Source organism: Catharus ustulatus, chromosome 1 (genome assembly GCF_009819885.2).
Source record: "Catharus ustulatus isolate bCatUst1 chromosome 1, bCatUst1.pri.v2, whole genome shotgun sequence".
Classification (NCBI taxonomy): Eukaryota; Metazoa; Chordata; class Aves; order Passeriformes; family Turdidae; genus Catharus; species Catharus ustulatus.
Window position 1 is genome coordinate 55,659,744 of NC_046221.1, and position 21,046 is coordinate 55,680,789.

General features: G+C 42.7%; 1 protein-coding gene across 8 annotated transcripts in view; it reads right to left on the reverse strand.

The window, feature by feature from the left end:
- Positions 1–21,046, reverse strand: part of HECW1 (HECT, C2 and WW domain containing E3 ubiquitin protein ligase 1) — a 282,485-nt gene that overhangs the window by 10,982 nt on the left and 250,457 nt on the right. For all 8 annotated transcript variants that reach the window (XM_033069763.1, XM_033069756.2, XM_033069719.2 and 5 more), the window contains 5 exons: positions 10,905–11,003; positions 9,391–9,520; positions 4,981–5,127; positions 4,100–4,214; positions 2,667–2,865 (listed from right to left, as the gene is read on the reverse strand). In XM_033069763.1, coding sequence (XP_032925654.1) covers positions 2,667–2,865; positions 4,100–4,214; positions 4,981–5,127; positions 9,391–9,520; positions 10,905–11,003 — 690 coding nt within the window. The remainder of the gene's footprint in view (positions 1–2,666; positions 2,866–4,099; positions 4,215–4,980; positions 5,128–9,390; positions 9,521–10,904; positions 11,004–21,046) is intronic.

A 21,046-nucleotide genomic window follows, 5' to 3' on the forward strand; every position in this document is an offset into this window, starting at 1 on the left:
TTGCTGTCTTTGTCAATAGATAAGCCGCACCCCGAATATTAGCCGCACTTTCGTTCGTCGCGAGAATCCGTGCGCAGCTTTCACAAATTGGCCAATTAGTAACAGGATCACGGCATAGCGGGGTTTACTGGCTCGGGGCGGGGCCAGGCAGGCTCGGCCCGCTCATGGTTGCCGACGGGGCCGGGTGGCCCAGCTCAGCGCCACGGCTCGGCGGGGCTGGCCGGGTGGTGCTGCCGCCGCCGCCGGGCTCGCTGGCCCCCCTCTCCCGTCAGCACCGCCCCGCTGCCGTGTTCGCTCGCCCGGCCGGCAGGGCTGCCGCCGCCGGGCTCGCCGGCCACACCGCGTTCGCTCACCCAGCCGGCAGGGCTGCCGCCGCCGCTGGGCTCGCTGGCCCCCCTCTCCTGTCAGCACCGCCCCGCTGCCGCGTTTGCTAGCCCTGCCGGCAGGGATGCCGCTGCCGCCGCCGGGCTCGCTGGCCCCCCTCTCCCGTCAGCACCGCCCCGCTGCCGCGTTTGCTAGCCCTGCCGGCAGGGCTGCCGCCGCCGTCGGGCTCGCCGGCCGCCCCGCGCCGCGTTCGCTCGCCTGGCCGGCAGGGCTGCCGCTGCCGCCAGGCTCGCTGGCCGCCCCCTCCCGTCTGCACCGCCGCCGCGTTTGCTCGCCCTGACCGGCACTGCAGGCCCCCGCACCGCCGGGCTCCCCCACGCTGCTGGCCCCGATTCTGCTGGGCTTCCCCCGCTGCCAGGCAGCCCCACCCGCCGGCCTTCCTGCTTCTGCCATGCTCCCCTGCACTGCTAGCCCCAGTTCTCCCGGGCTCCCCCGCCCTGCTGGCCCGGGCTCTGCCGCCCCCCTGCCCCGCCCTGCTGGCTCAGGCTCTGCCGCCCACCCCCCACACTGCTGGCCCCGCCTCTGCCAGGCTTTCCCACCTCTGCCGGGGCCGGCCGGGCTCCAGCTTGGCTTGGGGCTGCCGCGGGCTCTCACTTCTGTGTTGGCAGCTTTTAGAATATTGTTCATGTATTAGCCGCCCTGGAATATTGGCCGCACTTCCGGGTTTCCACAAAACTTTTGGTCAAATTGGTGCGGCTTGTATTCGTGAAATTACTGTATATTGCAAAAGGAGGATCTGGACTACAAATAGCAAACTGTTGCTCTCAGGCTTTCTTACCACATTGCTGGCTGAAGCTCAGAGGGCATAAATCATTTCACTGACCTGACATGTTTTCATCTGGTTTTAACTCTCAGTGCCCACCTCTATCTTTATGTAGGCTCTATCTCTCCATGTAATCTCTGTAGAGTCCTTATGGTAGATGGACACAAACCAAAATGTACCAGCTGTGACTCAGATAAGCTATTTCAAAAGTCTGTGTTCAGGTGAGATGAACTGTTCTTTTAAAACCCTCACTCCCATTTCCTGACTTTAGAGCGAGTCCACATAAGATGTCAGCTCTGAATGCCTTCTGATATAGTGCCTTGGCTCCAGTTTCTGCATCTCCCACTGCATAAACATGGGCCTGAGCAGGCTTGGACTGAGAGGGTCACCAGATTTGGACTTTGCCTGTCCAGAGGACTTCAGATCTTTTCTCAAGTCCATGCCTTATGGCATGTTTTTGGGTAAACAACACGGAGAGCAAGTCATGAGAAAACTGGACCAGACCCTTTGTTAATTGATTGTCTGACTATATTTGTGAAGTCTATGAGATGAAATTTTTGCTCTGTGCCATAAAAATGGCCTCCTTTGGAGTGTAGCTGAAAGCAAATGATAAGAGCAGGAAGAAAGCATACTTAGGATAGCAAATGCGATACAAAAGGGCCACTGTTGTAAAAGTGTCTCAGAAGCACTGAAATGCCCTGTAATCCAAATAGGGCAGAGCCCCAGGCAACTGTCAGGACATTCAAGAAAAGGTGACTCACTTCAGTAAGGAAGGGTGAGTATTGGTACCCATAAAGTGATAAAGCAGAACTCAGTGCTGAAACCATCACTGACTGGGCTGTGGCTCTCTTGGGTGGCCTGAGGTGAGTCCATCCCTTTGTGCCCCTGCCCCTTTGTTCTGAAAAGGAAGATGACCCCTCCTTTGGGAATCACTGCCAAGTCTTTTGATTCTGTATGACATTATAGCTCATTTGCTCCTAGCTGGCTGACTGAACTAGATGCAACAAATTGGATATTATCACCACATGGTCTGAAGTTCCATCACTAAGCTTCTTCATTACTAAAAAGTAGAACCATCAGACTAAATGAAGGGATTAAACTCAGGTCTCCAGCCAAAACTCAAAGACAGAATTTGGTTTTCATGTCTCTGTAAATTCACAAGTATTTTTACTAGCACTTTGGAAGTAAAGGGAACAGAATCATTTGACTGGCTCCTGTTGATCTGAATCTTTTCTAGAATCAAAATTAGAGAATTAGGTTTGAACCTACAGAAATCTTAATCTTAACCATTTCTAAAGATTCCAAGTAGTTTGAATTGAGCCTGCAAATTAAAAAGGCAGCAAAAGAAAACACTTTTCTCTGAATATAATTACAGAACAAAAACCTGATAATTGTTTCTTTGTTGCTTTTTTTTCCTTTAGGTGTCCTTACCGTAGTCACTAACTGACAGAGAGATACAATGAAGTACCAGGACTGTTTCTAGCAGCAATTCTGGTGCAAAGTCCTGGTTGGGACATACCTTGGGAGGGAGGTTATTTTCCCCCATTTCTCTATACAGAAGCGCCGCAGGCCGTTGCTCCCTCGGAGAGCAGCAAAACCCTCATACGGCACACTCGACGTTCCTGTGACGAACTGTAACAATCGCAGCCGCTGCTCGTTGTTAAACCTCTCCACGGCTGCCCAGAACCACCGTATCACTATGTGTCCATCATGGTAGCCTACACCAAGCAAGAGAAATAAAAATCACTCTCTCCTAACTGGGAAGAGCAACACTGAAAAATGTTCCCATTAGCATGAGGCAGTAGATCTCCTACTGGAAAGATCCTGGCCTAACAATATATCTTGTTCTTCATGAACAGTAGGTCCCAGCTTCCATTTTGTCCTGGCTATGGATACTATAATATCACTAACTCATTTCAGACACTGAAACTCAAATATCTACTTGACATTCTCACAAATCTCTTGGCAAGAACTGGGGTTACATGCATGAGATATTAAAGACCAAGAGCAATATGCTGCACAGTGTGAGTCTTAACAACCTAACAATTTCTGGTTCCCAAGTAAATTCTCTTTTGGATTGCAATAATGTTCAACACATGGAGAAGAGTTTGCTGCCACAAGCCCTTCCCTGGCAAACTTCCCATCTGAGAGTTCTGAGCCTTGGTTTGTGCCAGTGAGAGCCAGCATATACCAGGCTGAATCTGTTTCAAAAGTTAAATAGAAAAATGTAGGAAGAGAATAACATTGGGGACCGGCTGTGGTAAGCTGCATATTTCAAGGTAACCCAAAGGCTGGGCAGTGACCAGCAAAGACTGAAACCTTGTATTTCAGGAGAGGATATGTGAACCTCAGGAACTTTCCACTTGTGGTGTAGAACTGGTTGATTTCACATTTTTCCATCATCCAAGACAGCCTGGATAAATCATTGTTTAAAGCAAAACCAGACCAAGTAGTAGACAAGTGAAAAAAATCCAACTTGACATAGTTTAGGCTGAGTGGACAGTTAAGCAAGATCTGCACGTTGTTGAAACGTAATTGGGAACTGTGAAATTCAGCTCCTGATTTCAGCTCCCTGCTGAAGCCAGAGGACTTGTGGAGCTACTTTCTGTGAGGCCAAGAGTTCAGTCACAGTCATCTGAAATTACTTGTAACTTTTACGTCTAATTGTGCAAATCCTTTTCAGTCCTTAATAGTCAAAACACCTGCTGAGTCTGCAGGAATTGAACAGATAAAATCTGGATAGAAATAGCAGAAGTAATTTCAGTTGTATAACACCACAAAATCTGTTGATCCAAACGTGAGATCTTTTTTTGTTTCAGGAGTTATTCTTCACAATAACTTCGTGGACAAAATAGGGCATTTCCCTCAGGAAAGAGAGAAGGAAAAGATGGAGCAAGAGTTCCCATGTTTTAGACTGAAACAGTCAAGATAGTAGTAAATACAGCAGTTTACCTCCACGATATTCTGTGTTGTTCCGCCAGTCATTGAGATCTATTTCTGCAGTGCCAGCTATAACTAGTTCCAGCTCTCTGGCATCAAAAACAGAGACAAGCCTGGAGTCTACAACCTGGAACAAAAAACACTTGTAAGCACAATCAGACTGAAATGAAGCAAAGTCTTATAAACTTACGGTTCTGGTGGTCAGTTCTTTATCCTGACAAAGTCTGAATGTTTGCATTCACATGTTTGTGTATGATTAGAGAGGGACGAAAATTTGTGACTACGTGTGTTGTCAGCAAAGCCACAGGTTTTCACCCAGTCCTTGTAACAGCTCTGCCAGAAAGATGTTCTCAGATCTAGGTCTTCAGCAAAGATAAATTGCGAAATCCAGGGACAACAACAAAGCAGTATCCAGGAATACCTCCAGCAAGATAACAGCTTGGACGACTGCACCCACACACTGACCTTACTGGAATAAATCCCTGAAGATACAATGTGTTTCACCAGCTTCTCATCAAAGTGTACAATTCTTCACAATCTTTCTTTGTCAGGGACCCCTAGCCCTAACCCAAAATCACAACATGGTAGAACAAAATTTGCAAATGCCTACTTCTCTAACTGTGGGGATGGAAAGCAGTGTCGTTCTTAACTCTTGATCATAAATAAAGCTTTATCATATTCAGAAGACACATTTCTTTGCTTTCTTCTTTAATCCTAAACATGTCATATCTGAGGTAGAGATCTGCCTGTAGAGATCCAAGAACTCCCAATTCCTTGCTGTTGGGGTCTGTTTAGCTGTTCTCTGGGGTACCAATGAAGCACAGTTTAACCAGGGTGCTACTCTCATTCAGATGAAGGAGGGATGACTGTGGAAGCATCACTTTGTTACTCACTTCGTAGAAGCCACGGACCAGGGCCTCTGTTTGCTGAACCACTCCTCGTTCCACTCGCCACTTAACCATTCTCTCGATGTACTCCTTTTTGTTCTTTTCTGTCACTGCTGTATTTGCCCCTCCAGATTTCAACTCTCTCTCTGTCACCTACAGAATAAGGATAAACAGTGGTGTAGCCTTGTATGGATCATGTTCTGTTTCAAACATGAGATCATCCAAACAACAGTACAGGAAACAATACGATGGAGAGGCAAATACAGTATTGGAACAGGCAAACTGCTTGCACAGATAAATAGTCACTATGGGATTCAAAGTTTTGTATCAGCCATCCAAACCTGAGAAGAGTTTGTACTGCAAATAACTTTTCCTTATTTTAAGCAAGAGCTGCAGCATTTATTTGCATTTTAATAGTTTATTTAGTTGGCTTAGGTTACTAAGGTTTGAGATTGAGAGGCAATTCAAGGAATCAGTCTGGTTCGTACCCAGCAAGCACATATTCCTCCTCCCATGTGACAGAAAATTGTATTTATCTTTAAATTATTTTCACATTCAATTTAATGGATTTAAAAGGAAGAATATGTTGTTCTCCTCTTCAGTTTTCCGCTGCTTTAACAATGATGTCCATTACAGACAGTAAATTAACTGAACAAATACATATTCATTACTAGTATTATTTACATTATTATCTATTTATTAGCCCAACAGATAGCACACAGCATAGGCAGTATTTAGGTCACCTTACCTGAGGGACCTATTGCAATATTATGAATTAAGAAACATTGACTGAGTCATCTAATTGGTAGCTTTGTTGGGAAACAGCAAGAACAAATAAAGCTGTATGGAAGGAGTCAGGAATTCTTGGCTGGCTCAGGTTAAATTCCTAAACAGAAATCATTGATTCACCATTATACAAGCAATGCTGCATGGTCCAGAAGGCAAAGCTCTGGCTCAGCTACCATGTTGTATTCTTCAAGGTTGTGAGGCATTAAGGTCTATCTGCCAAACCAAAGACTAAATGTTGTCTAGCTTTAAGCATGGTCATAAGTCCAGATGATCAAAGTCTCCTGCAAGATTTCCCACAAACACCTGGAAAACTATTGATTTTTTTCAACTTCTCATTATCCATATAAATTCAAATACTATTAGTTATCTATGATTGGAAGCTAGCAATTAATAGCAATGTGTCCCTATTTTGGGATTTTTGTGCTTAGGGGCATTAACTGCAGCTGTGAGCTACAATTCAGAATCAAGTTTCAGAGTAGCAAGGAGACATTTCAACCAATCTAGCTCATTCCTTTTACCTGATGGGAACAATTGCCAGGGCTCAGAGACAGCCTGTATCCACAAAGAGCACTCAGAGTAAGGCCTGGAAGAACATTTTCTACTGGGTAAACACACGAGAAAGTACTTTGGGTCACGAGCAACTGACATATCTCTGTCTTATAAGTGAAATTCTCAAATTGTCATTCAGTCCCCACCAGTAAAAATGTGGAATTTTCGTTTTGATGCTGTATCACTGCTGTTACAGGAATGCTCCAGGTTCCAGTACACAAGAAAGCTGGAATTGACCTGGAGTAAATTCTGCTTAAGAAAGTACCAAGAAAGAGAATTTGGCCTGAAAGCATTAGAAGATCAACACACATCAGAGATGAGACAAGAAAGAAAATGTGAAAGCAGCAGTGACTGGTCCATAATAAGGTACAGTAATTTCACGACCATAAGGTGCACTGGACTATAAGGCGCACCCCCCCAGAGTCGACAAAATTCGCAACTTTGTAGATCACATAAGGATAAGGCGCATTTTTTTTTTTTTTTGCAGTGAGGCTCAGCCCCCAGCTCCCACCGCGCAGTTGCTGGCTGAGGCCCTGCCTCAACCCGGCAGCCATGGGCCCTCGGGCCCGCCACCACTCCGTGCAGCATCCCCGGGGCCGGGCTATGTCCGCCGCCGCTCCCTGCAGCAGCGTGGGGGTTGGGGCATGCCCGCTGCTGCTCCGTGGAGCGTCCCCAGGGCCCCGCTGCTCCAGGAGTTCCCTGGCGCTCCGGATGTCACACGCCCCCCTGGCGCACCGGGAACCCCACGCTGCCAGTGCACTCCGGGAGTCCCCTGGCGCTCCGGGTGACCCAATGGCGGCAGGCTCACCCCATGCCGCCACTGCCCCAATGCCGGCGGGCTCACCCCGTGCCGCCGCTGCCCCGATTCCAGTGGCTTTCCCCTCCCGCCGCGCGGCGGCCACCCCGATGCCGGCAGGCCCGCCCTGGCCCGGCGCTGGCCTGATGCCACCGCTGGGCGGACTCTGCTCGGCTGGGGACTGTTGCAGGCTCGCACTTCCGGGGTGGCAAATGTCGCAACTTTGTACATCAGATAAGGTGCACCGGACTATAAGGCGCACTTCCGGGTTCCGGGGAAAATTGTAGTCAAAAGGGTGCACCTTATAGTCGTGAAATTACTGTAATTGTGGAAGCAGGACAAAAGGGCTATAACCATCTACTATACAGCTTCTCAAGGAGTCATTACATTTCTTGTTTCCCTTCCCCAGCCCTTGAAATTGAGCTTTCCAAATATTAGCAGAGTTCTCACTGTGATCTACACTTGCACGTGTACCAAGCAAAGCAATGCTAAGATGACATTTCAGTGCTCAGATACTCTTGGCATGGAAGAATTTCCAACTAGGATCCATCTGTGAGCATAAAATGTGACTGTAATTTCTTTGTTGTTTTGCTGTCAGCATTTAGCAAATTTCAAGATAAAAATCTTACTTGCACTCAGGGCACTTATATTCTGATGTAATTCACAGTGAGAACCAACCTTTCCCCCCATCATTAGTTCTAGCAAGGTCAGTGTCCAAAACATAGGAAATAAAGTGCTAGCCAAAAGCATAAAAATCTGGCTTCTAGTGTTCTTTTGCTTTCATATCACAGTATCTACAACAGATTGTGATTTCTTTCTATTTTCTTTGGAGCCATCTCCACAACAGACTGCTATGTAACTATTTTATCTTTCCTTTGAGGAGTAATTAGCATGCCAAATGTTACCTTCAGATGCATCAGGGCAACTCAGTTCTTACTCAACTTTGTAGACTTCCCTTTTAAATACAAACTTGTCTTATCTGCCTTTGTGAATATGTCTGTATGTTTCTACCTGCCTTTGTGTATTAGTCTTAGCCATACCTTCCAGGGAAACCACTGTACTGTCAATTCAATGTCATGCAAGCTCTCAGTTCCAAGTCCATGAAAAAATCCTGCATTTGAGTCTGTGGAAAAACAGTGTCACTGCTCCTACAAAGGCTTCCTACTTTAGTTTTTCTGCCCTGTTCTTTTCATCTACCCTTATCTCTGCTCATCCTTTGTAACCTTTTGCTATATGCAGGCTGAATTCAGTTTTTAATATACCCCCTGAAGCCTTGCTTTTTGTTACTTTCAAGCTCAGAGCTGAGCAGGACTGGAATTCCTCCCCTCAGAAACTTGTCTAACTCTTCCCTAGCTCACAGAACTACCCTAGCCTGTGCAAACCCTCCAGGAAACTTTACTGTCAAGTGGTGAGAGTCTTTCTCTGCATGTTCCACCTGATTCCTTTGCTCCTTTTGACACTGAGTGTCTGCTCCTTACAAGGTATTTCCAACCCCTGAACTTCCGCAGTGCTTGGTGAGCTTGGTTCTTCAGCTTCTCTACCTTTCAGTATCTCCTTGGAGATCCTTTATCAAGGTCTGAATATTGTTTTGATTCCCTTCAAGGCTTCCCAAAGACAGTTATAGTCTAGCATGGTTTGCAAGAGCAAAGAGCACCAAGGCTTCAGTGCAACCCAAAGAATCCCACAGAAGATGCTTATTCTGGTTGCCAGACTGCACCTAAGCCAGTGCTGCACTCTCCTTAAGGCTATAGTCATCAGCCAGTTTACAGAGAACTGTCTGACTAAGGTAGAGCTGAACTACAGAAAGCACAATAAATGGATGTACACACCAAATTGTTAAATATGTGCAAGATAAGTAAGAGACACAGAATCTAATTAGACAAAATAATGGTGAGAGTTGCCAGATCCTACACCACCTGTCCATTGTTTTTTATCCCTCCTAACCCATCCTTTCAGCCACATCAGCTTTAAGTTACATTGCTTGCATTCACCAAATGCCACATCTGTGTGAACGACACCTGGAAAGAAGAGCTACACTCCAGAGAATTCCTCATGCTCATCAGTGTGTGGCTCAACAGGCCTGTAGCGGGGCTGGTATTGTATATTATACACCCTAAGAATAAACATCTGCCTTGGAACATGTGGTTTGAAAGAAACAGAAGGTCGGAGAAGAAAATGTTGTTGCAAGGCTAAAGGATCTGTTCTGACAGAATGATGTTCATCATGCTCAACTTCGTCAGCTTCAAATTTGCTTTTCAGATGTTTTGCATAGCTGTGCTCACCTGTCCAAACACCTCCTCATTCACTGTGAAGGTTAGATCCAGGATATCTGTGATATTGTTATCCTTCATCCACTGCAAGCTCTGATGGAACTCTTCATCCAGGTACTCTAAGTCGCTTAAATCACACGGCCTGATTGTGAGACCAGAAAAAAGATATGACCCTGTGACTACTGGCAGGATGATTTCCTACTAAGTATGTGAACAAATTTACTGAAGATCCAACATAAAACTGAAGTTAATTTAGTTTTGTTAACATCAAAGGCTGTTTCACAGTTGAAGCAGTTCTGTAACTGCTTGCTTTGCATAGCTGGGCTCAAGGCCAAATCTGTTGTCTGCTTGCATTATTTGCTGTCAAGAGACACCCCTGGGGCTTGATTTTACGCGGATCTTCAGGATGCCCTGCACTTCATAGCACACGTGTCCCTTCAGCCCCACCATGCTATGCCTGGCTGCTTCCATTACCTTCCATTATCATCTGTAAGGTGAGCACACAGGACTCACACAAGGTAGACCAGGTAGCCTAAATTTCTGCTAATAAGGAAGCCATCCTTGTCTGCTGAAAGGACAGCTGGATGTTATGAGTAGCCTAGTTTCCAATTCCCTACAGGAGCAATAAGGATGCAGGGATAGCCCTAGATTTCAGCCTATTTTCAGACTAGATCAGGTATAATATAGATATGAGTGTTTGTACGCCAGCAATAATAATAATTAAAAAAAACCAAAAAAGACCAACATGATAAATAACTTAAAAAGACAGGTATCTTTGCTGATTTGGAATCATCTTAATTTATGAACTGTTTTAGCTAAGCTTTATTCTGCTATTTAGCATTTAATTGTAGTCTTGAGTTAATATTTATTGCTTTTTTTATTGTTGCAAAAATTTTATGTACCTTGTCTTACTTCAGTTTATTAATCAAAGAAGGACTGATTTTCAATCCAAATTAACCTTATAAACTTCAAATTGAAAGTAATGTATTATTGGTAGTTTATGCTTACTAAAATAAAACACAGGAGAAGAATTTATCAAAGCATTCACCGGCTATACCTACACTAACATTCTTATTTAACCCAAGTTATGCTTTAGAATGAAAAGCTACTCCAGCAGTGAGGCATTACAAATGATGTATTTTTGCTTATTATAACCTCTGTCCTTATTTTTTTATTATTTTGTTTCATTCCATCCAAAATGTTTTTCAGTCTTCCACCTGGTTGAATCTTCATAACTTTTCATCAGTACTAAACTCTGCAGTTATTGTGTCAGTACTTTCAGATGTGTGCTTCTAAATATCATTTATTTATTTATTTATTTTTGTCAACATAGTATTTATGAAAGGCAAATTCTTGGAGAAAGCAAAGAAAAATTAAAATGTTTTTGTTTTCTATCACGGACCAACAAAACAACAGCAGAAAGAACTTGAAGGTCAGTGCAGTCGAAGCAACTCCCTATGGGGCTGTGTCTCTGTAGGAGTCCCTGTGGGATTGCTGTTTCTGCACGGTTGCATAGTTATACTCACAGCCTTAGTAGTGCTTTGTAGAATGGCCTTGTGAAGAAAGCATCAAGAAGGTACTGATGAATGAGAGCAAGGCCAAGAATACGACCGCTGAACCTGAACCTGTGAAATAAAAATGCAGAGTAAATGAAGTGTAACTCAAGACTTCCACTGCAGAAACTTACACAGAAACTTACACAGGCAGCAACTAGGGGTTTTTGGTTGGTTTGCTTCTGAATTAGTTTTTCACATTTATTCCCCGATTTTTTTTCCCTAACAGACACTTAATGCCACTCCTCCCATGTCTTACCAATAATGGATCTCCTTGATGCACCTCCTACTCTACCCATACCTGCAGCTGGCATGTTATGTGCTCTCCTGTGCCAAACCAATGAACAGTCACTTTCTGTAATCTCTCGTTCAGTGTTCTGATACAGACTGATTGCATCCAACACAGTATTTAGCCTGGGAAATACTGTAATACTCCATCACAGCAGAACAAATGCTACCTTAAAAGAGCTGCAAAGGATATTTGGAGACTTAGTATATCCAGTTTCTGACTAGCAACAACTCTGCCCGAGGGTTACTTTAAAAGGGTAGTGAGTTGACTTGGTAGGGGAAAACTGAAGTCCAAATAAGCTAACTTCTGTGACCAAGGACACATTAAAATCAGCATCTAAAGCTTAGGCACACTGTTCCCAGACAACTTTCTTAATTCTGCTGCTCAGCTGTTTTCAGTATTTACATACTACTGTGTTTCTAAGAACAACCCTCAGTACCACTACAAGTACACTCAAATAGTGCCCTATTTATTTATATTATAGTATGTGACTTGTGATGATAAACTATTAAATTTTTCTTCCTATGATTTCTTCTATGACTTATTCTTTATTTTTGCATCAAACCTGCTTTTAAATCAATCATCTCAGACAGAAAAACACAAAACTGGTGTGAATCCAGGTGAGAGTGATTTTTGTAAAATCAAGCCCCAACAGCCACTCAAAACTTGCTTATATGTAAGAAAGAAAAAAAGTCCAGCACCCCAAACGTGAGCACTCCAAGTCTGAGCTCACCGATAATACAGAAAAGTTTTACCATACAATAGATGAGAAGCATCAAAAAGTGTAGAAACCATTCCTGCCACTTACAGGAACCAATGCAAACTCCTCTCCACATGAATGAAACATGAGTCTGATTGTAATAAAGGTAGTAAAGAATATCTGTTCAGTCTACTTTATGCTCATGGGACAGAACAACAAGTTCTTAGTATATCAAATGGGGCACAAAATAGCCTGCTGTGGCCCAATTAGCATTTACATCACCACAGGAGCTGCCTCCAGGTCCCCTGAATCTGAGAAAGATGCTTATGATATGCAGCTGACCGGCCACAGAAGAACGATTATATTACCCCTTACAGCTGTTTCCACAGCAGCAACAAAAGGCAGCTGTAGGGTCTAGTTAGGGCCTGCCTCACTTCACCTGCGCTCCAGTGCAACGCTTCCAGCAAAAAGCAAGGAAACGAGGGGGAGCTGATACAATTAAAGCACAGTGGAAGCCAGACAGCTCAAATCCCAGAAATGCCAATCCTGTAATCCATCAGTTTTATAGCACCTTCAGGATCCATAATCAAGTCCGTTTGTCCCAAATAACGCATGTCAGCTTTCTTGGTTTTGTTCTTCACCCCCATCCATCCCTGTACGTTTTGAAAGTGAGCACTGAATGAAAATGCTGGGGGTCCTCCTCACCACAGTGCTCACCCCACAGCTATTCAACAGTGTGGGACTGGGCAGGCAGGAACCACCTGCAATAAAGCTGAAAGCGAGCTGCCAGGAAAGATGTGGGAGCATGGCTTCTCCTAAGAAACTGCTTGAATGTGTGAACAGCATCCCTTTTCTCCTTGCTGCTTGTTTCACTTCTGCATGGCTTTGTGGGCATTCCTGCAAAGCTGACATGAAAGGGTTGTGCACATACACCAAGATGTTTACAGCTACAGGCACATGTTATGGGGGCCGTTAATGGAGAGTTTAATTTGAATCAATGCCTTGGGGCAGAACTGTATCAACCCATCCTAAAGCCATAGGCAGCATTTCTGTGCGTAAGGGCCAAGCCTGGTGCACCAGCCTAAGAACATGTGAGACAAGTCAGATGAAACAATTAACAAAACGTTGCCACTGCTAGTGCCTATCAATACAATGGATAAAAAAGCTATGCTGCGGACCATATTAGAAAAACATGGTGCTGTGTAGCCAAGGCATGTGAGCTCTCCAGCCCACAGACCCTTCTGTACAGAGCTTTGGTATCTCTGCAGAGGCTAGCTACACTTGACTCTCTTCTGAAGAACATGAACCATGGCAAGCCAACTGATACCCATCAACAGGAGGCATTTGCTGCCTTTTTCAGAGAACAAATATACAATTTATCTGTGTGTGGTTCCATGCAGTTCATCAAGCTGCCACTATCCTCAGACAAGCATAGCAGTCCCACTTAAAATGTATCAAAACTTACAAAAACCAAGAAGAAACAAATTGCCCTCCTTACAAAAGCCAGTTAAAACAAAGCCAGACTCTTGTGTTTATTCCTTCCTGAAAGATTTAGAGCAAGGGTGAGATTTAGAGGTGTGTAAAACAGTCCTTTTAGAACAAAACAAGTTTTCTTGACAGAATAAGCAGCACAAAGATAAATCCTGGCTGGAGGGCACATACCTTCCTTAAGCCTGAATTACATTTATCTTTCCAAGGAAGTGTAAAATGCTTGTTTGGTTTCTTTCTAGCAGAAAAGCTAGTTTGGGAGAGGTGGGGAATGCAGGGTCTTGCTCTGGCCTTTTCTTTCAACACCCTTCCCTTTTGGAGACAATGATTGAGTCTGAATAATGTGCTCCAGAGAGAAGGAAAATGCAGGAGGGAGTTAATGAACAGGAAATTGTGGAACGAGAGACAGAATTAATGAGCAGTGGAGCTGCTCCAGTTTGACTGCCCATTGACACAGTTTGTCCACTCAAAAAGGACATTGTGTGCACCTGCTTTCTGGCTTTTAACAGCACTACTCTTTGACCCATTTGCAGAAATTTCCACTGTACCCAGCTAATTCCTTTCCCTTCCGAAGGCTTCAGGTGCCCCTGAAGCTGCCACAACAGCCTGTTGCAAAATAACAGGCTCGCTCCCCTCGGTGGGACTCTGTGCATACTTTCTGCATATCCGTGTACCCAGGGAGTAACAAACCCATATGCTGTAGCAGCATCCAGGCAATAAATTTTCGTCTGACTGCAGCTGAGTCACAGGAGACTTAATGTACTCTGGTCCTTATCATACAGCACCAGACCAAGGCAGGACCACAATGACCCTTTGGTACAGGGCTCTCTCGCAACTGGTTGAATGAATGGAGCTCTATTTTATGTGACAGCTTTTCCTTGGATTCAGATAGATAATGATGTGCCTTGAAGAGATTGTAATCTGTGTGTACAGAGGAAGAATGGTCTTTATTGGGAATGCTTTGGGAAACATGCCTTGTGGGCTAAATTAGGTATGGTATAAGAAACTTCAAATCCTAAAAAGAGGAAGCACATGATGAGATTAAAAAGATTGAAAATCCTGCAAACCTTATCTCACTCAAACACATCAGCTGCATTTAAGTGTGACCTTCTTGATGCAGTAGCTTGAGAAAAAATATTCAAAGTAGGGCTTGAGAGAGATAAATATAGCATGGTTCACATCAAATTTGAAAATGTCACTTTTCTTTCACAAGATTTGAAGGGAAATTTACACTTTCTGTTGCACCAGTTTTAAAGCGCTTGACTATTTAATTGCGCAGATGAACTTCTGGCCACCTGAAAGGCAAGCTGAACAAATGAAGCTACACTGTGGTCCAGGGTCTGTCCTTGGCAGCTCTTCTGAGGATGAATGGTATTTGTCAGGTGGATGCAGCTGGACAGTCTGTTAGTCCTTTCACAGTGGGAGAGACTGGATCTAATCTTGATCGTTATTAGACACCAGAGAATCTAACAAGAAGAGAATATTTAGAAAGGGACAATCATGGGGAATACTTCACCTTGAACATACATCTTATTAGACAACAGAGAATTCAGTCATGAAACAGATTTGTAGGAAACTGAGCATCATGGATTTAAGAGGTTGTGGTACAGCTTGTTTTAAAGCAGTGTTAAAACTGCCATTGTTATGAAGACACTTGTGAACAACCTGAAGGCCAGAAATTTCTGATTAAAGGAACTAAAAATAAATTATTATAGCCTGAAATTCTGTGATTTGCAATCTTTTGATATGAGGGGAGGACAGCACATGCAGAGGAAAATGTAGTGAGTCTATGATTTCTGAATTGGTGTTATCACCAGCACTAGTACTTTATAAACAAACAACTTTTTTTTTAATGCAAGAAAGTGATAAGAATGTGTATTTTGCAAAAAGACTTGACCAGTGAGATGGTTACAACTCTGCCTGGATTCCTACATTATGAATTTTAAGCAATACTGGCAGTGTGTCAGGCGTACACTCCAGAGGTCTGTCTAGATATTGGTAGTACACATCTAGATGTTGGTAGTACACATCTTTGTGTTGGCTCAGTGCAGGAGATCAGATCACCTCTACAAAACCTTGTCAGTGGATAAAATCCACACCTTTATCTATCAGCCTTCATTAACAAATGCCTTTCTTTAATTTGTTGTGCATATTTAACCCCTACTCACTCAAATGGAAAGGGACTAATGGGATGACATGGAGCATTCTTTTGTCAGGAAGGTTGAGCCATGCAGGCTGGGACAGCTCATGTGTTCTCTCTATCTGACTTGCATCTGCAAACCCAGCAGACTCCCCTTCAACACAGTGTCATTTGGCCTCCTGGCAAATGTGCTCTGTGTATCTGCAGGCTCAGAGGTGGATGATGTGGCATTCCAGCACCATGCCTCTTCAGTTCAGGAATCTGATGACCTCATTAACATGAAAGGAACGGCTCTTACAAAGGCTGGGGACAGAAGTTCATGAAGTCTCAGCACATTAAAGAGAAAAGGTAAAATAAGTCCTAAATTAGTCATAGAGGAGAATTCCAGTATAAGGAGTAACAGGAGTACCGTTAGCTCACTTTCTTTTCTTACATCCATCACTAACATGAAAAATCCTGAGAGACCAAAATCTTAGAGAGACCAAGATACAGTGTTGAGTCACATTTGCAAAGCATCTTCCAATGCTGCACTGACTCTGGTATCTAACCACACTGGCATCCCACATAAGAACTTACTCTAGAGCCTCACACGCTTCTTTTGAAGGAATGGTAATGACTCATCTCAACCAGGTTTTGGTTTTACCTCCTGAGCACTATGTTCTAAATACTGAAATGGATCTTATCTCATATATGGTCAAAATTCATTCCAGGTTTTCAGACAGTTACTGAGTTTTTAAGGGGAAACTCCATACTTCCTCACTGTGAAACTACAGAAAATTCTGTCAGGTAAGCTTCGTTTTCAATCCATTCTTCAATTAAAATTCAAAAAAAATGTTTAGGAGTACTGACACAGAGCAACTGTGTGTGCAGATTTCCAGCCTGGAAACTGATGAACTTTAAATAGTTAAGAGTCTACAGGGATTGATCCCTGCAGCCCTAGCAAATGTGACTGAGATTTAATAGAGGATACATTCTACTCAGAGCCAAGGCATTTAATTCAGGCATCAAAACATCAAGAAGCATATTCCATGAGCCAATCTTTGATAATCCTGTCTGCTTATTATGCCTATAAAACTTAGGAGTTTTATTTATATTTTCAAGGAAATTTGTTACACTCATTTAAGAAAGCACTAGCCTCTCTTAAGTAGGCCCAACTGTAAAGTGGAACAGTCCAGCAGACCTGCTTGTGCAGTGCCATAAAATACAAAGAGAGTGATCAGAGAGGGTGGGAAATATGGGTGCATCACCCAAGAACTGAAATTAAACAAGTAAAGGAAAAGGATGAGAAATTATTTTTGGAAGGAAAAGTAACTTGGTACAAATAAAATTCATTTTCATTTCAAATCCTGAACAGATAATTTTCTTCAGGTGAAAATAAGCCTTTCTTGAGATATTTTTACATTTGGTGAGCAGTGGAGTTTCATATGATGAGTAAATTTATGTGAGATAATCTCTCATTTTATTGTTAATTTGTGCATATATTTTCTGCTGCAAAAGGCCAGTACAATACTGGCATGTCAGTAACTGGTTCTCCTATTTTCTGGATCTATCTGCAAGTAGAACACATTTCTGTTTCTCAGTACCAAGGAGTAAGCATATGAAAAAGAGCTATTCCTTACATGTGATGGAAATGTGAACTATTCATGTCCTTCTAAATCTCTGGAGCTCATGTATCCTAAATTAGCAACTAAACCTCAAACCATTCCTGAAACCTAAATTACCAGCAACTGAAAACCAAAGAGATAATCCAAACCTTATTGCTTCTTTGTTTAACCTAATCAGGTCTTTGAAGTATTTTCCTTGTCCCTAACCCAGTTATTTGTTCACTCAAAATGTCTTTTCATCTTTCTTATATCCTGGCTATATCCACCACAAAAAAACTGACAGAAAAGGTTAAAAAACTAATTGTGTCATGGAGAGGAAAGCATGAATTTATGGCAAAAGCTGCAGGCTATTCTGCTTTATCCAGAAAAATGAGATGCAAAGATAATGTAGATAAGGGAATTTCATAGGATCCCCTTGGTTTCTCTTCAACACAATCTATCAAATGGTTGCTTTCCTCCACATAGTAACTCCAGGAAAATGGTCCTACGGGAAAAGGCTTACAGCTGCATTTGCTCAGCACTGCCACCAAGTCAGAAAGCCCCACGTTGGACTGGCTGGCACTGGCTTCTTGTACATCAGCTGGACTGTGCCAGAAGTTCTTACTGCAGGTACAGGAACTCCTCTGTGTGGGGCCATTGCAGGCACACCACCTTGGTGTCATGGGCTGTCTGAGCACCAGAGACATCACACATTGGAAATGGAGAGCTAATTTCCAGGTCTGCCTTTAAACTAATACGGAGATCGAAAAATTAACATGATCTGTAATAAGAAATCTATGCTAGGGTTTTTTTTAACCAGTAACAAGTTCCATGGATGTAGAGGTTTGGAGGAGGAGAGGAGAAGTGTGGCAAGTCCTGAAGTGGCCACGTCTGCTTGCAGAGCTATCTCTCAGCCTCATGACCATAACGTACTGTCATCCTCCTCTGAGAGAACCCCTGCCAGAACACAGCAGCACAAGAACAACTAAGCTCCATCAGCAACCAGGCTGCCTGCAAGCTTTAGCTTCTCTTGCTGGTACAAGGGATAAGACACACTGGCCTGGGAGACTCTTTGACAAATGCTCCCCTGCCCCGTAGCTACAGAGAGATAGAGACCAAGGTATGAACTACTGGCTAGACAACAAACCTCTACATTCTGTGATTCTCAGATCCTAGACTTTATTGCTGACTGGCAAATCTCAAAGCAGAGAGATCGGCTTCCAGAGGAGATCAGTGACAATATTTCATTTGAAAACTGGCAAAACTTAGGTACAAAAGTAAAATAACTTATTTGAAGTTATCCAGAAAAAAAGTGATAGAGACAGCGATGGGATCACAGTCTGCTGAGTCCATGCTCCATTTTAGTTGTTTAGTCTATTTGACTTTTTTCACTTTCTCACCTTCTATAAAATAATACATAATTTTGTCAATCAATCAGCTCCAGTTTATCATCAGTTCCTTGTAGATGAGTTCAGTCTGATGGTTATGGGTTGTTTTATTTCAAGCAATCAAAAGAAACATTTTCATCAACAGACTCTGATTTCTCAGTCATAGATTTTGGAAGAGTTGTTGGTGGGCACTTTGCACAAATTGGTGAAGTTTCAGACATTGTATGACTTATGTTTGCTTTCCAAGCTTTGCCATGTGATGAAACAAACTAGTCAAGCTACAGGAAAATCCACAGATTTAGTCATCTGCCAGACAAAAGGCTCATAAAAACACCAGCTGAATGACTGCACATTTTCCTTCATGGCTAACTACAAACACTGCAGCCACAATAACTGACTTATTCCCAAAGGAGGCACATCCTTTCCAGCCTGTCTGGGGTATTTAAGGATGAGAGACTGTTGGTCATAAAGTCCTGGTAAGCACCCAGGAATGTTTACCCTTCACGATGAGGGGTAATGCAGATATCCTTGAGCTAACTGCAAACAGCTCATGGGCTGTTTGCAGTGCAGAGCCCTCTGGACTTACCACCCCTGTCCAGAAGTCACACACTTGGATTTGCATTGCATTGCAACTCAGCTAATGATCCCTGTCTCTCAGGATGAAGGTCCTCAATTAGTAAAGTCAGAAATCTGTGTGCTGATATTCAGACATGCTATAAATTGCTTGGCAGTCTATTTTAGGTCTTATTTTGCAAATCATTGAATACTTCCAACTTTTATTAATACTACTGCAAATGTACCACTCTGATCCTCTTCTGAGAACAGGCAGAACAGTGGAACCTTTGCATTTGTGTTCTGAAGTCTAAAAAATTTTTTTACTTTTCTTTACAAATCTTTCCAACACAATTAAATAATTCTAGTTTCTAGTTTGCCATTTTCTAGAATGGAAGTAATAAGTTACAGTGTAAAAAGCTTCCTTCTATGAGCCACAAGATACTGAATGCACACTTCTTCATTCTTGCTATCACATGAACTTTTCCCATAGAGGGTGAACAGGTTAGGATTTTTCTCATCCTCCATAAGTTTAATGGGATGTTGAAAAATATTCCTATTCCAAATTGGGGCAAACCAACAAACATTACCTTTCTCCCTTTAAAAAACATAGATACCAGATCAAATAAAATCTTAAGTATTCCCCTTTTCTGGAATTCAATGTAACACTAAGGTGACATACCGAAACTAAGAATAATTTTCAATGAACAAATGAAACTTTTAACTTTCAAAACATCCCAGGGAGAGGCATACAGAAACAGTAAAAATGCCTTTGCTACTCAAAAATACCCAAAATGAATTTGGGTGATTTAATGTATTGCTCTTCAAACAGTCTTTCTTTTGATGTATGAATTGTGTTACTTACAAAAAAAAAAGGTTATCTTGAGAATTTCTGCACCTGCTCTAGCTGAATTTTTTTTATGTTACTGAAGTCTGAATAAAATGTAGTGAGGAATAAGGAGGGGAGTGATGACTGAGCAATACTTCATAGTGACAGCTCAGCCTTGCCCTTCCAGTGTGGCTGGAACAGGACATATGACAACATTCATCACTCCCTGGGGGTTTTTCGCCACTACCAGTACACCAACAATCACTGCCTATCCTGCAGGCCCACGTGCTTGGGAACAGTGTGGATTTTAGCCTTTTCTCCTCTGCCATATGCAAGGTGTAGACACTACAGAGATATTCATGTGAAGCCTCCCATCTATGGGCAGATTTAATCTGCAGTGTTGCAAAAGACTAAATGGCCCTAAGCAAGGGAAAAACCCATAAATATGACTTTTGTAAATACAGAACAAAACAGAACAGCCGCCTTTCCCTCAAACCAAACTCTAATTTGGAAGAAGCTCTAGAGAGACTATAAGACTCAGGGAAAGGAAAAGGGGTAGAGACTGTGAGAGACATCTCTTCTTTCAACTTATAAAGCAACACCATTCAGATCCTCAAAAGAGCTTGGAAAAAAAATTCTCTAGAAAGAGACAGAAAGTCAAGAATAAGGTAAATATAAAGCAGAACCTTTTTCTAAACAAAAAATGGTTGCTGTACAAACTCAGTTAAGAAGAATGCTTTTTTCTCCTTCAGTTTTTTGTTTGCCTTTAATCTTCCAATTCCTCCTGACCCATAATAAATAATTAACCAGCTGTTGAGGCAGGCTCTATGTGATACAGTCATATATCAAACTTAATAGGAAAATCAAAATTTACTTAAGTACAGGAGACATTGAGAGAGATCACCATACAGCAGCAAGAAGACATTTCAGTAACATACCGTTTTCACAGAGGGAAAAGGTCTTATAAATTATTTCAGCTGCACATTTATTTTAATATCATTCTTGTCCAGAAGATTTACAATAGTGCTTGAAAATTTCTCAAGCAAACATAATTTATTTAAAATAAGATATTGCTAGTAATTAAAATTTATAGTCTAACATAACATTAAATGCACTGGTTTTCTATGGTGCCTTTCATCTGAGAAT